Genomic DNA, 15,411 nt, shown 5'->3' with positions numbered 1-15,411 from the left:
GCGTTCAAGTTCAAGTTCAAGTTCAAGTTCTTTAATAGTTGTCATACAGAAGTACAGAATACTTTCATACAAAATGCTTCTTACTGTTACGCTCCAGAGACTGTGCTAGACAAGATAGTATCAAATAACATAATAACATAATATAGCATGAATTTAGAAGAAGAAAATGAGGTCACAGTTGTTCGGTATAGACATATGTACAATGTTCTGAGTTACCATATAATATACAATACACAACTATGCAGTGTACTAATGTACAGTACTATCTAGTGCAAAGCAGAAATGGGATGAGGTACAATTTTAGGTACAATTTACAGTAAGGTGTACGAGTTGTAGTGCAATCCTTCATCCATAAATATAAAGTGTGGGGAGTGGGTGCTACAGTGTGTTTGTTTAAAGTGGGTGTGTGCTATAAAGTGTGTGTAGTGGGTGCTGCAGTGTGTTTGTTTAAAGTGAGTGTGTGCGTGTGGATGTGTGTGCTATGTGTGTTTGGTGGTTGTTGTTGTGTAGTGTTCATTCATTGTTCGTTTAGCAGCCTGATGGCCTGGGGATAGAAGCTACTTCTGAGTCTTTCTGTGCTCGCCTTGAGACTCCTGTATCGCTTGCCTGACGGCAGCAGTTCAAAGAGGCAGTTGTTCGGGTGGCTCGAGTCCTTAATAATTCTCTTAGCCTTCCCCTTGCAACGCTTGTAGTAAATGTTCTGGAGGGTGGGGAGCCCCCCTCCGATTGTGCGTTCGGCTGAACGTGTCACTCTTTGTAGTCTGCTTTGGTCTTTTGCAGTGCTATTCCCAAACCAGGAGGTGATGTTGCCGGTCAAGATGCTCTCTATTGTACATGAGTAGAAGTTCTTAAGGATCTTCTGGCTGACTTGGAACTTCCTTAGGCGCCTGAGGAAGTAGAGGCGTTGTCGTGCCTTCTTCACCACACTGTTAATGTGTATGGTCCATTTCAAGTCCTCGGATATGTGGGCTCCGAGGTACTTGAAGCTGTTGACTCTCTCAACCGGTGCCCCGTCGATGCTGAGGGGGCTGTAGTCCTTGACCCCCGACCTCCTGAAGTCCACAATCATCTCCTTTGTTTTGCTGACGTTCAGGGAGAGGCTGTTTTCCTGGCACCATCCCGCCAGGACCTTGACCTCTTCCAGGTAGGCCCTCTCGTCGTTGGCAGAGATCAGGCCCACCACCACTGTGTCGTCAGCAAATTTGACGATTGTATTGCTACTCCGCTGAGCCACACAGTCGTGTGTGTACAGGGAGTAGAGGAGGGGACTCAGAACACAGCCCTGGGGGGCCCCTATGTTGAGGGTGATGGATGAGGAGGTGCAGTTGCCTGCTCTCACCACCTGGGGTCTGCCAGTCAGGAAGTCCAAGACCCACTGGCAGAGGTCATAGCCCAAGCCCAGGTCCCTGAGCTTGGCTATGAGTATGGAGGGGACTATGGTATTGAATGCCGAGCTGTAGTCGATGAATAGCATTCTCACATAGTTCCCCTGCCTCTTGTCCAGGTGTGATGCTGCTGTGTGCAGCACATGGGATATGGCGTCCTCCGTGGACCTGTTGGGGCGGTATGCAAATTGCAGGGGGTCCATGTTGACGTTTCTTGCCTAGACACGCTACTATTTCCAAATCAAATGTATATAATAGGTATTATGTGTCATCATGAATGCATGAAAGGGGGGGGGGGGGGGGGGGGGCGGCGTTTTTTTTATTCTTTGATGGCCAGTAACGGCATTCGTGTTGAACACTACAGTTGCTGATCAGCTGGATCGATATCAAAACATTGTTGGATCAAGCTGAAATTGATGTCAGATAGTCCTTACCTTTGGTCGGGGGTATTCCAAAAAGAATATTCCAATTGTCTGATCGCGATTTCCAGTATTGGTGTCCATCTGGTCCCGGACATAATTTGGCACAATTTATGGATCGAGTGTGCCAGATGCGTTTCAAAGTGGCTCTCGGCTCCGAGACATTTGAGTGTAACACAGGGTTAGATATAAGGTTTCAAAGGGTGAGCGACACTGCCATCTGGCAGGATGCGGCCGGTATTGCACTTTGGCAATCTCAAAATCCTTTCCTATGGCAACACCGAGGTCAGTGGATGAATAATGAATACAAATATCGAATAAAAGAAAAAACTACCAAAACCTGAGATATCTCGGGTCTGGCGTCCAACGCATGGCGAGTTAACACGAATTATCTCGGGTGTGGCGCCGAATGTGTTAAAAGGCATACAGACGCGTTACCAATAAGTGAATTCACCTCTTGTGCGGCCGATCCGGGTTCGAGACTCCCTCGGGGCATGCCAATTCCAACCGGCTACATCTACCATGTGAAGGACTGGAGGTGGAGCCCACAGATAGTAATAACAGTAATAATAATAATAATAATAATAATAATAATAATAATAATAATAATAATAATAATAATAATAATAATAATAATAATAATAATAATAATAATAATAATAATAATAATAATAATAATAATAATCCATTTATATCCTAATAGTTACCACCACACCTGAGCCTGGCTGAAAACATAGGACAACTTTGTTGCCTGTTGGAAATTAAACGTTTTTTTCTCTCTGTAATGCTAAAGCATACGCAGGCGTACATTTTAGTGCAGTAGAGCTACAGGTGTTGTATATTACACAGCCTTTTTTGTGCATCTTTATCAAGGGAACCCTTAGCCTATTCATTTGAATAATATCAGCTATGATGATGTGATATGGACCTAGGTCACTCACGGCAATGTGGGCTTAGCCAATGACATACTGACAAAATAACGTTTTCCAGTTAATGTTAGTTAACAGTCAGCCGACACTAGGAATGCATTAGGGAAGTATACTGCTTATAGCTACAAAAACAAATAGCATGCTTTAATCGTGAAGCTACTCCATGCTGTCCCTCGGCCGGTCCTGTTCACTCTCACTCTCACGCATCCTTGGCTTCCTTGTGACACGCCTGCTCCTCTGCTCCTCTCCTTCAAGTTCCACCTGTTGCTGCACAATGTCCGGCAGTATCGGGCAAGTTACTCTGGAAGTGTAATTAGTTACTTATTACTGATTGCTTCTTTAAAAAGTAATCAACATTGCTTTACTTATTACTTTGTATCAAAGTAATTAGTAATGTTACTAGTTACATTACTTGTTACTTTGCTTCCCCGCACCTCCGAAAAAGTTATGTACAACCTGTTTAGCTTCTGTTGTTAGCTGTCCAGATGTCAGCTGTGGCGGAAACAAAGTCTGCTTTTTGGCTAGTAGCCGATGCGACCTCGCTCTGACCTGCTCGCGTGCACACGTCATCTACAGAGGGCCGCGTATAAACAGAATCTAATGTTATAAGAGGAAAAAAGGAACACGTTGCATTCTGGAAATGATGTAACACAGTAACGCAGTGTTACTTGGATTAGTAACTGTAATATAATGACTATGTTGCAAATACTTACTTCACTAAGTAACTACAGTAAGTAACATGTTACTGCCCAACACTGATTGGGTCCTGTAGAAGATGTTCAAGCTACTGCAGCTCCCACATCAAACATGTTTGGTCCTGTAGAAGATGTTGAAGCTACTGCAGCCCCCATATCAAACATGTTGGGTCCTGTAGTGTAGAAGATGTTGAAGCTACTGCAGCCCCCATATCAAACATGTTGGGTCCTGTAGTGTAGAAGATGTTGAAGCTACTGCAGCCCCCACATCAAACATGTTGGGTCCTGTAGTGTAGAAGATGTTGAAGCTACTGCAGCCCCCACATCAAACATGTTTGGTCCTGTAGAAGATGTTGAAGCTACTGCAGCCCCCATATCAAACATGTTGGGTCCTGTAGACGATGTTGAAGCTACAGCAGCTCCCATACCAAACATGTTGGGTCCTGTAGACGATGTTGAAGCTACAGCAGCTCCCATAGCAAACATGTCTGTTATTTCCGCACATTTGGCAACATCTGCCTCTTGATTTTTATTTATTTTTGGCCCGCAACTTCTCTGCATTCCCCTTGCAGTGTTGTTTATCCATTTTGATGGTGTCATCCATCCACATATTTTTTTACCGTGAGCCACGACATCTGAAACAGAGAGGACAGAGGGGGAGGGGCCTAGTAAGAGATGTGATTGGGCCAGCCCAGTGTCAGTATATAAAATTAACCAATGGCCGCTGTCCCCGCTTTATGGGCCAGTCCCATTATATCGGCCCCAAGGTGCGTTGGCGCACTGGGAAAATACCCAGTATGCCAGATTACCAGTCCAGCCCTGTTGTAAGATTTCTGGAATGATTCTTTAACACACACTTTCAACAGCTTCATATAAGTGAAGGGCTGTTTTCCTCCCGCACATGTCATAGCACAATTATGTAATTGACATCTAAAGAAAGGAGATGCGTCTCTTACGTCTCTGGCTCGTGTTCTTGAAATAACATGAATCAAGTTGACGCAGAGATGGTGGTGGAGAGATCGACATCGGTTTTACTGCATGTTTTTCTCACCTCATACGACAGCATGTTCATCATGAGTCATGCCGAGTATTCCCAGCGAAAGACACACATTCAGCGTTGTGATTGGACCACCGGAGGAAATGAAAGGAAAAACTGCATGGAACCGCATTTCAGGGCAGCTGTGCCGGCCCCCTTGATCCTTGCCGGTCCACTTTACAGCCCACAGTCTTGGAACACATGTTAGTAATTATGACACATGAGATGTTGATGGGTAGTCATGAGTCGTTTCCGTTCAGTTTTCCCGGATAAGAACCATATACTGGCGACCAGGGAGAGGAGAGAGAAAAGAAAAGAAAAGAGAGAAAAAAAGGTTCAAGTTTATTGTCATTATGCTTTAAAAAACGAATGAAAAGCGTATTCACAGGCATCTGTTGAGGAATCTTTTTGGTTGTCCCAAACAATAGCTTAGTTCACACCTAGCTTGAGGCCAAGGGCTACAGCCCCCACCCCTCTCTCTACTTAAGATCAATTGTCTCCGCCTCTTCCTCAGTGTCTCCTAGCTGGCCAGAGGAGAGCACTCCTCTCAGCCAAAGCTCATTTAACCCACATGTCATTTGTATTAATTGTTTTTTACTATTAAACCTATTTTGATCTACGATATAATTGATGAGTCCGGTTCCACCACACATCCCTCTCTGTGACACAACATGGTAAATGGTAAATGGCTGCTTTTTTATATAGCGCTTTTATCCAAAGCGCTTTACAATTTGTTACTCACATTTTTACCCATTCACTCACACATGGCGGAGGCAACCATGCAAGGTGCCAACCTGCTCATCGGGAGCAATTAGGGGTTAAGTGTCTTACACAGCAAATTATTGCGTTATGAAAATGTACTCAAAATAAATGTTAAAAAATAAAAATAAATATTTTATTTAAATTGTTTAAATTTTTTTTTATTATTATTTTTGTTTTTTATCTCATTCATTCCATAATAACGTAGAATAAACATTTACAAACTTTTTTTTTAAATGGTCATTTGCATGTTCTTGGTATCTGATTCTAGGGACATCTATGGATCTCAGGGAATGTATTCCCAGTGTCAGAAATACTGTGTCTGTTACTAGGCTTGAGTAAATTGTAATGAACCAAATGAGAATATCAATTCAATTATTATTATTATTTAATTTTTTACTGCGAATAACACCATGCTAACCGGACACATGCAATTTGATTATGATTATAGAATATAAAATATCAGGCCTAAAATGGTTATGCGATTAAAATGCGATTAATTAATTACAAATCCTGTAATTAATTAGATAAAAAAAATTTATCGCCTGACAGCACTAAACCATACACAACATACCACTCAACAATATATATACAACCATATACACACAACATACCACTCAACACTATATGTATACCCTATGTCAGGGAGGGGCAACTGGCGGCCCGCGGGCCGCATGCGGCCCTCACCGACGTTCCATGCGGCCCCAGGCCAATAAAAAAAAAAAAAGAAAAAAAAATTCTAATATTTTTAAATTTTTAAATTTTTTTAAATTTTTTTGTATTGTATTCGACTAAGAAGAGTTGGCAGTCGACTATGGCTCCTTTCGATCGATTAGTAGACTATTTGACTAATAGGGGTCAGCCCTAGTGTGGACATATTCAACGCTGTTGAAAGTGCCGTGCAGCAATATGGGGGTTTTGATAAACTGTCGGCTGTTGTTACCGATGGAGCACCGGCAATGAAAGGAAAACACACAGGATTCGCCGGGCTTCTAAGGCAGAGTGGCGTTGAGTGTCCAATGCTGCACTGCATAATACATCAGGTAAGTTCGCTAACATAATTTCCATCTATTGTGGGGCACTATAATGACCAATGCAAGTCGAGTGTAGTCAAATTATATGCGAGAGTCGTTAAATAGTTTTAATTTTTTTTTATCTGATATAGGAGGCTCTCTGTGCCAAGAAGCTTGATTACTACAGCCGTGTTATGGATTTGGTTACCAAGGTTACCAATCTAATTCGTGGAGGCAACAGGTCACTAAACCATAGAAAGTTTGTCTCCTTTTTGGAAGAGATGGACACTGATTATGGCGACTTGCAGCTACACACAGAAATCCGATGGCTGAGCCGTCGGAAAGTACAGGAGCGACATTGAAACACTGCAAATGCAATTCAATGATCGGTTTGAAGATTTCAACGGCATGCAGTCACGGATAGCGCTGTTTGCCGGCCCCCTCACCGCTACGGTGTCAGAGCAGCCCCCACCGTTGCAGCTTGAACTGTGCGAGCTACAGTCAGATCCTTTTTTTCAAGCAAAGAGAAATGAGAGGGGAATTTCGTTTTGGAAACTGCTACCTGAGCCCCGCTTCCCACTCCTCAGGGACTTTGCCCTCTCTATGGCCAGTATGTTTGGGAGCACATACATATGTGAGAGCAATTTCTCAAACATGAAGCACATCAAGTCAAAGTAGAGAAACAGGCTGTCGGATGAAACATTATTTCATCTGATGCAGATTGCATGCACAAACATTGAAGTTGACATTCCTGCTATTGTGCGCCAAATGGAGAGACCACAAGTGTCTCATTAAAGACAGGGGGGAGGAGGAGATGATGAAGAGGTGTAGAGGGGGGGAAGGAGATGATGAAGAGGTGTAGAGAGGGGGGAAGAGATGATGAAGAGATGTAGAGAGGGGGGGGAGATGATGGAGAGGTGTAGAGAGGGGACCATTATTATTATTATTATTATTATTATTATTATTATTATTATTATTATTATTATTATTATTATTATTATTATTATTATTATTATTATTATTATTATTATTATTATTATTATTATTATAATAACCATTATTGACCCACTGTGGGGCGAGGGTGAATGAATGTCATGCCAGTTTGATAAAGGGTCAATGGGAGGCATGTAGTATTGCACTTTACTTTACTTGCACTTTACTTGTTTACTTTTGTAGTGTTCAGATAACACTAATAACACAAACACAAAGCAGCATTCCTGCTGCATTTCACTACAACAGTAAATCAAAAGTGCAATAATAAATGATTTTGTTAAATGTATACACTTTTATCCTGCTACTAAACAAAACATTCCTGAGTGCTTCATATCCATAACATGCATTTCAGTGTTATAATGTTTTGTTTAGTAGCAGGATAAAAGTTTATACATTTAACAAAATCATTTATTATTGCACTTTTGATTTACTGTTGTAGTGAAATGCAGTAGGAATGCTGCTTTGTGTTTGTTGAGCAGTGGGCTTTAAGTTCATACATTTATTTTATTAGAAGCCTTAATTATAATTGATAATTTTTGTATATATTTGGGGTTACACAGCAATACTTTTAAATTCAGCTGTTTATAAATTCATAAAGTTGAAATTGCATTACTAAATGCATTTGAAATGGAATAAAAACAAAGTTACAACAAATTATAATTGTTTATATACCTTGTGACTATTAGGGCTATTTGAGTGATGGGGTACTACTGGCGGGACTGCCGATAAACAATGCGGCCCCCCAGATTGATTGTGGACATTTTGTGGCCCTCACCATATACAAAGTTGCCCACCCCTGCCCTATGTCTCCAAATGCTATAACTCTTGAATGCTTCAACGTACAGTCAAAACCTTGGGCTCTAATGAAAGGTTACACATAGAGCTATCTTCACATTATATCAGATTCACTCTCAATATGACTGAAACAGAGTAAGTGAAGCATAAACACATCCCATTGACAAACAAAGCACAGGCCCCTCCCCCTTCGAGCCCCAAACGAACAAAATAAATATTTACTGTATGAAGGATAATCTCAGAACGTTGCATTTGAAATACATGGCTTTCGAGTCATATATCCCGGTTTGCAGAATTTCCTTGGCTACAAAAGTGGCCAATAATTTTCACCAGTCAGACGTGATTGGACCGATTACCGGAAGGCGAAACAGGAGGTGATAACTTTTTCAGAATGACGCTCGTTGGTTGTTTCGTCTTATTCCCGGAGATTGCGAGCACCTAATACGTTGAGCAGGGTGTCAATCGAACGGTGACAATCTTAGCTTTCAAGCAATAATGTGGTTCATTGGCATAAAAGTATTGGATCGCCTTAAAAACTAGGCCAAATTGACGGGAGTGCAAAACGGGTCGTATAAGACCCAGTGCATGTTAAGAGGTTTTAAGATGAAGTTAATATCAATAATAACTGCTTGTTGGAATTTGGACACTTGCGCCCTCGCCAGCTACTGTCACAAAAATAGCTCCGATCACCAGCATCTAAAGTGTGTATATACAGTATAGTACATGCATGAAATAAAGTGCATCTAGTCTAACAAAGGAAAAACTCTGACATTACCCCTTGAATATAACAAAACTTCCTGCTCAGGTTTAGTGTTTATGGGAAGCGTCTATCTCTGGATATTAAAACTTGGTTGGGAACAAAAACTCTGCAGTGTGTAAGTCAATAGACCTGGGCCCTCATTCATCAACGTTGCGTACGCACAGATATGTGCTTAACCCGTGCGTACGACCATTTCTAAGCAAAGTGTGGGATTTATCAATTTGAACGTGAACTTGACTTTGTGCGTATGTCTACGCACAGCCCAGAGCATGCATAGCTGGCGCCCGTTGGTAGAATATATTATTACAACAAGGAAATAAGCTTCTGTGCATTAGTTTCAACACTGGCGTGTTCTGTATGAACCGTAATTCATTATAGTTCATTGTAAAATAGCAACAGTAGTGTAATTATGGTCAAAACCCTATAAATAGCATTTGGAATAATAGGTCTTTATCTCCGAATGAATGCAGCATGGTTTATATAGCGTTATCGGAATATACGGGGTGTACTGACTGACTCAACTCGTTATTATTTTGCGCACAGACCGCAGAAACACGGGAACGTTTAGATTATATTTAAAAGGCTTTACGTTAAACGAAACAAGTGGAATTTCGAAGCTGTAAGCAGAATACAAGTCATATGAACACCCACGATATAGTGTTCTTCCCCCTTCCTACTGTATAAGAAAGAATAAAAAACGCATTGCAATGAGAACAAGGTGTATGTGTATTACAAAACCCTTGCAATAATGTGTCTTAAATGAATGAAAAGCATACATGCTCTGGACACAGAGCATATATCGTGTGGGTGATATGACTTGTATTATGCTTACAGAATTCCACGTATTTAGTTTTACAATGTCAAAGCCTTTTAATATAAATCAAAACGTTCCCGTATTTCTGCAATCTATGCGCAAAATAATAAGGAGTTGAGGTACACACTCAGAACGTATTACATGCTGGTATGCTGATAGAGTAAACTATTATATGAATATGAATATGATATAAGGTATACACTGGTCCGTCGCATACACTGGTATGCGCAAGTTACTGTTGCATAATGTAGGCTATGGCTGCTATTATATGTAATTCATATAGGCTACCTAATAGTATATGATTTTTAGATGCATCTATTTTGTTGTCGGTATTAGGCTAATACCGACAACAACAGGGGGGGACCCTGATGTAAACAAGACAAACGTCTTTCTCTGGTCTGCATCCCCTTAACAATTGTGTGTATTGAGCCGTACTGTATTGTACCCATTCTGCAATCTGTTAAATAAAGTTTTCATTCATTCATTCATTCAAAATAGATGCCTCTAAAAATCATATTATAGCCAATCAAACACAACTAATAAAGGCATTCATATTACAGCACGGTTATAATGACACACACATGATGAATTGAAAATGGGGGACCCTGATGTAAACAAGACGAAAGTCTTTCTCTGGTCTGCATCCCCTTAACAATTGTATGTATTGAGCTGTACTGTACTGTACCCATTCTGCAATCTGTTAATAAACTTTTCAATCAATCAATCAAACCACCAAATCCAAACAGTGGTCAACGAACGGTCTTTATTAGTATTTTGAGCTGTCCAGGCAGAATTGCAGCAATGGTCTTAGGGAGCCGTTGATATCTGACATCACCGTGTACAAGTCCGCCTTTTATTTATCCCATAACACCGGTTGTGTCTTCTTGGTTCGACAGCGCCTCAGTGAACAATCTCCCGTGAAGTTCTGCTCGGGTCAGTCCATTATTTCACATCCCATGGGGGGTGTTTCATGACCATATATGGATAATCATGCACGAGCATTGACGGTAGAACAAAGAGGTATTTATCAACACGGAGGAGCGTAGGACCTGTGTACCCACGGTTGATAAATCCCGTTTTTTTTTGTGCGTGCACACATTCTAAATTCTGTGCTTACGTATGAAAATAGAATACTTTCTAAGAAAAATTGATAAATGAGGGCCCTGGGGAGTGAGGTTCCACCTTACTTAACACTTTGATTGCCATGGGTTAAATTCATGATATACCATAGATTGCCAGCTCTATTTGTCTATGGAGAAGTACCCCTTCTTTGCATGGCTATAACTTTTTAAATTCTATTGCTACATTGCCATTATTAGGGCCCATTCAAAGTCCTATATGTATTGTTCATTGTGTAGCAACGTTAAACTTTTTCATTCACATATTCATAGTAAAGTATGGTCTAATGTATAAGTATGTTTTCATCTCTTTCTGCAGCTTTCTCCAGAACGTGATCTATAGCCCCAAATGCATTATATTGATGATGAAATACAGTTTGATGGCAATCGGGGCGATATAAAATTTTTCAATTGGACGTACTTCTAGAATGATCTACGTATGATCTGATGATGACCGGATGGGCGGGGGATCGTTTATAATTCCGTGGGCAGCGTTATATCATTCATCTAGTGTGGGTCATATGTTCATCATAACAGTTTATATGGAACACGTTCAAAATAACGCTGAATCTTACCGGATCTTCCTCACGCCGTTGGACGATCAGCGTGGTGTAGACCGTTTTCGATTATGGGATGTTTATCCTGAGGAACCATTTCCAGCTTGTATAATACTATATACGTCCAAATAACGTTGTTTATTGAGTTAGGGCGAGCGATTGATCATCCAGTGTGTTGAGATGGAGTCCGGCTACCGGACGCGAGTGCCCGGAGCTCATATGGATGAGCACTTCCTGTTTGGGGCGCCCCTCCCTCTTGGCCATCTGCCGATCGGCCACCAGATGGCGCTCTCGAACCGTTAGACAGTTGGTGGGAGCCCACCAGCACATCTCAGGGCTCCGGAAAGAAAATATGATTTCGATCACAGATTTTTGAAATATTGATATCAAAGACGAGTTACGGCGTCCTCGGCACCTTTAGCATGGCTCTGAATGACGTGAAAAAAACGTTTTCCGGCAATCAAAGTGTTAAGTATTACAGCCAAACCGTATTGTGTGTTCATAATCTCTGACAGAGGTATATTATTTAATTCTTATACTGTTACAAACAATAAAGGTACATGTTTTAACTTAATCTTTGAGAGAATGTGTTTTATATCGTAATATTTACTCATTTCCATGGTAACTACTACAGTACCCATATGCCTCTGCAAACTTCGACCAATCACTTGAGCAAAACTACTTTTACGTTTGTGTCATTCCGGGTCATTCTCGTTTGTTTGCACAGCATTCGCCGCCATCTTTGTTTTCATTGTAGCTAATAAAACGTTCAAAACATGAAAACTACAGCATTTAAAAACAAACAAGTGAGGTAATCATGAGTATATAATTATAATAATGTCTGTCTGTTGTTTTGACTATTTTGGTTTCGCAACGCCATCCGCTCAGCTCTGCAGTGTTCGCTCACGACTGGTCTTCAAATGCCGAGGCATATGGGTACTGTAGTAGTTACCATGGAAACAAGTAGAGATTCAATAGACCACTGCACTTCCGTGTTACATTGAGCTCATGGAGGAGATCGCGGGGGGAGCAAATTAATGAATGTGGATGAGAGCCTTGATGTAATGTAAGTGGTTGTAGCTACGGCTGTGGAGGTGCTAGAAACATGATCGAATAGACTTGTATACGCATGAGTCTCCTGAACACGGCGCAACCAACTCCAAATCGATCAGAACTTAATCGGCCGAGCTATAGTCCCTTTTTCAGCACCTACTCCCCATACGCATGCGCAGATTGCCAAAGGATTCTGAAGGCGCGCAAAGCTGCGTTGGAATGTTCCATCAGAACACATTACCACCATCAGCTTGACCATAGACCACTACACTTAAATATAAACATTAGTCTACCTGGAGACTCAATGAGGTAATTGTAGATGTCGCCATAAGACACGTCTTGCCATTGAGTGGGATCATTTTTCCATTATCCTGTTCGGCTGAAAGGACATTGGCCACCGAAGCAGGCACAAGCTTCCCCCCTCCGATGGAACATTCCAACGCGGCTTCGTACACCTTCAGAATCCTTTGGCAATCTGCGCATGCGTATGGGGAGTAGGTGCTGAAAAAGGGACTATAGCTCGGCCGATTAAGTTCCGATCTATTTGGAATTGGTCGCGCAGTGTTCAGGAGACTCAGGCGTATAAAAGTATATTCGATCATGTTTCTAGCACCCACACAGCCGTAGCTACAACCACTTACATCAAGGCTCTCATCCACATTCATTCATTTGCTCCCCCCGCGATCTCCTCCATGATTTCAGAACCCTGTACGTGTTGCGGTGGTCTATTGCATTAGGTACACAGTCTTGTACCCATGACCTTTTTCTCGTTTTCGTCAAATGTGAAAACGTAAATCTCATTTAATAGAGAACACGCCAACATCATGGGAAATGTGCTTACCATCTTCTCCAGAGTCAGACAAGAAAATAGATACCAATTTCCTCTCTGTGTGTTCAGTAGAAAGCTAGCCTAGCTTAAAACTTCAGGACATGTGTTTTGGCCAACAGCTAGACTAGCTGGTCCGTATCCGCTTCCATTAAATTGTGGTAGGCTAACTTGCAGTCGGATAGCTTTCTACTGACCCTGGAGAAAATGGTAAGCGCATTTCCCATAATTGAGTAAGATTGCCCTTATCTCTCTTAACTGCTCAGATGAAAGGGACGAGTCATTTTGGCAAATTACTCTCTCTCCCCCCCCCCCCCCCCCCCCCTGTTCCTGTGTAGACCGGGTGACAGAATCCTACTGGCTGATGACTCTAATGATGACTGGTGGAAGGTAGGTACTGGTATTATACCGAAGTAACCCATCACTCAAGTTGTGTAATGAAAGCACCATACCAGTGTAATTTTGACTTCATAGGTGTATGTATGTATGTATGTATGTATGTATGTATGTATGTATGTATGTATGTATGTATGTATGTATGTATGTATGTATGTATGTATGTATGTATGTATGTATGTATGTATGTATGTATGTATGGATGTATGTATGTATGTATGTGTAGAAGGGTGGATTATCCCTACTTTATGAGAGTGGATATGAACTGTCACCAGGTAGTGGGAGCACAGCAGATCTGGGTCCGACTGAGCCCCTGACTGTAGTGTAGGAGTATTAGAATTGGGATTTAGCAGCGGGGCAGATGGGGCCTAGGGTTTACTAATCTAGGGGTTCTACGCTGGTCCTTCTTGCCCTCCAGGGCGACCGTAGTATTTCCTCCAACACCCACACTTCCCTTAATACGTCCCACACCCTCTCACACCCAGTGGCAGTGATGGTAGATAATATAATTTCTCCCCAAAGCAGTACCTTTCCTTGTTGACTGGTGAAGACCTGTACAGAGCACCTGCCCCAATTGCACATAGACCGTAGGGAAGAAGGGGTTAAACGATAATGCACATTAATGGGAAGAAAAGGTTTAAACAATAATGCACAGTAATTCACACACACACAGTGGTCCCATGTATACGCCTCTCCTTTTACTTGTAATTGGGTATTTACATGAACAAGTCCCCGTAAGGGTTAATACGCTTTCCATGTACAAATACCTAGGAGATTAGCAAGACGCTCCGGGAGCCACACAATGGGAAACAACTTATTTTTACAATGGTGCCATCTACACCACACAATAACACAACACAACAAATCCACTAGCATGGGCCCACACTGAAACAAAATACCTGATCAAGCCGGCATAAACAAAATAATAAAGATGGGGGCGGCGCCCCTTAGTCTCTAGTGCACGTGGACGTTCAAAGCACCCTTTTATCTTCACTCTTAGCGAGCATGCTACCGAAAACGGAAACGTTCGCCGATAATATTCCAGGCGCTGGGAGCGCTAAATGTACCTGCCGTGGGTATACCAACCGAGTGTCGTTCCGTCCCCACAACGAACGTTCGTGGCGTGGGTTGGCCATCAAACGGCCCCGCGTGATACACCGGAGAGCTGGCTGGGCTGGTGATAGACAGGTGAAGGCTGCAGGCGATTTCAGCTCTGTGACGTCTGGCAGCGGCGTCTGCTTCGAGGGCTGGAAACAACGTGGCGACGCGTGCAGCTAACCAGGTTACTAGTCCTATACTTGAAGCTAAGCTGTGGTCAGTGCGAACCCCTAGTCTTTCGCCTATACAGTACATTCCTAAACGCAGCGCGTGGAATATCCACAGTACAGTCCGGCAGTCGAACGTCTTCTTCTTGGTTCAAACGTACCCTAAGCACTATACTGGGAAGCTAATCTTGCGTCGCACAATGTCACTACTTCACGCTGGTTGCATACACCTGGAAGCCCGCATGTCATCCAGGTGTGTGGCTCTCCGTCAACACGTCCGCGGATTCGAACGAAGAGAAAGTCCTGTGTATCCAGCCCCTCCTTCCTACCAACCTCTTCGTCACCTGTCGTGACCAGCCCAACGTCGCACCAGCTCCCCCTGGCGGCAGTCCAGTGCCATGTCCCCCTACTGAATCATTCAGTTACACAGCATTATCACAAAAACAGTGTGTGTGTGTGTGTGTGTGTGTGTGTGTGTGTGTGTGTGTGTGTGTGTGTGTGTGTGTGTGTGTGTGTGTGTGTGTGTGTGTGTGTGTGTGTGTGTGTGTGTGTGTGTGTGTGTGTGTGTGTGTGTGTGTGTGTGTGTGTGTGTGTGTGT

General features: G+C 42.4%; 1 protein-coding gene across 1 annotated transcript in view; it reads left to right on the top strand.

Annotated features, from left to right (window-relative positions):
• The window catches only part of stac (SH3 and cysteine rich domain), a 148,747-nt gene that overhangs the window by 114,752 nt on the left and 18,584 nt on the right, over nt 1–15,411 (top strand). The window contains exon 9 of the mRNA XM_084310067.1: nt 13,491–13,542. Within this exon, the coding sequence (XP_084166193.1) occupies nt 13,491–13,542 (52 nt within the window). The remainder of the gene's footprint in view (nt 1–13,490; nt 13,543–15,411) is intronic.

The sequence above is a fragment of the Notolepis coatsorum genome, assembly GCF_963971535.1.
Source record: "Notolepis coatsorum genome assembly, chromosome: 3".
Lineage (NCBI taxonomy): Eukaryota > Metazoa > Chordata > Actinopteri > Aulopiformes > Paralepididae > Notolepis > Notolepis coatsorum.
Note: the sequence above shows the minus strand (reverse complement) of the source record. Positions and strands in the feature narration are given on the sequence as shown.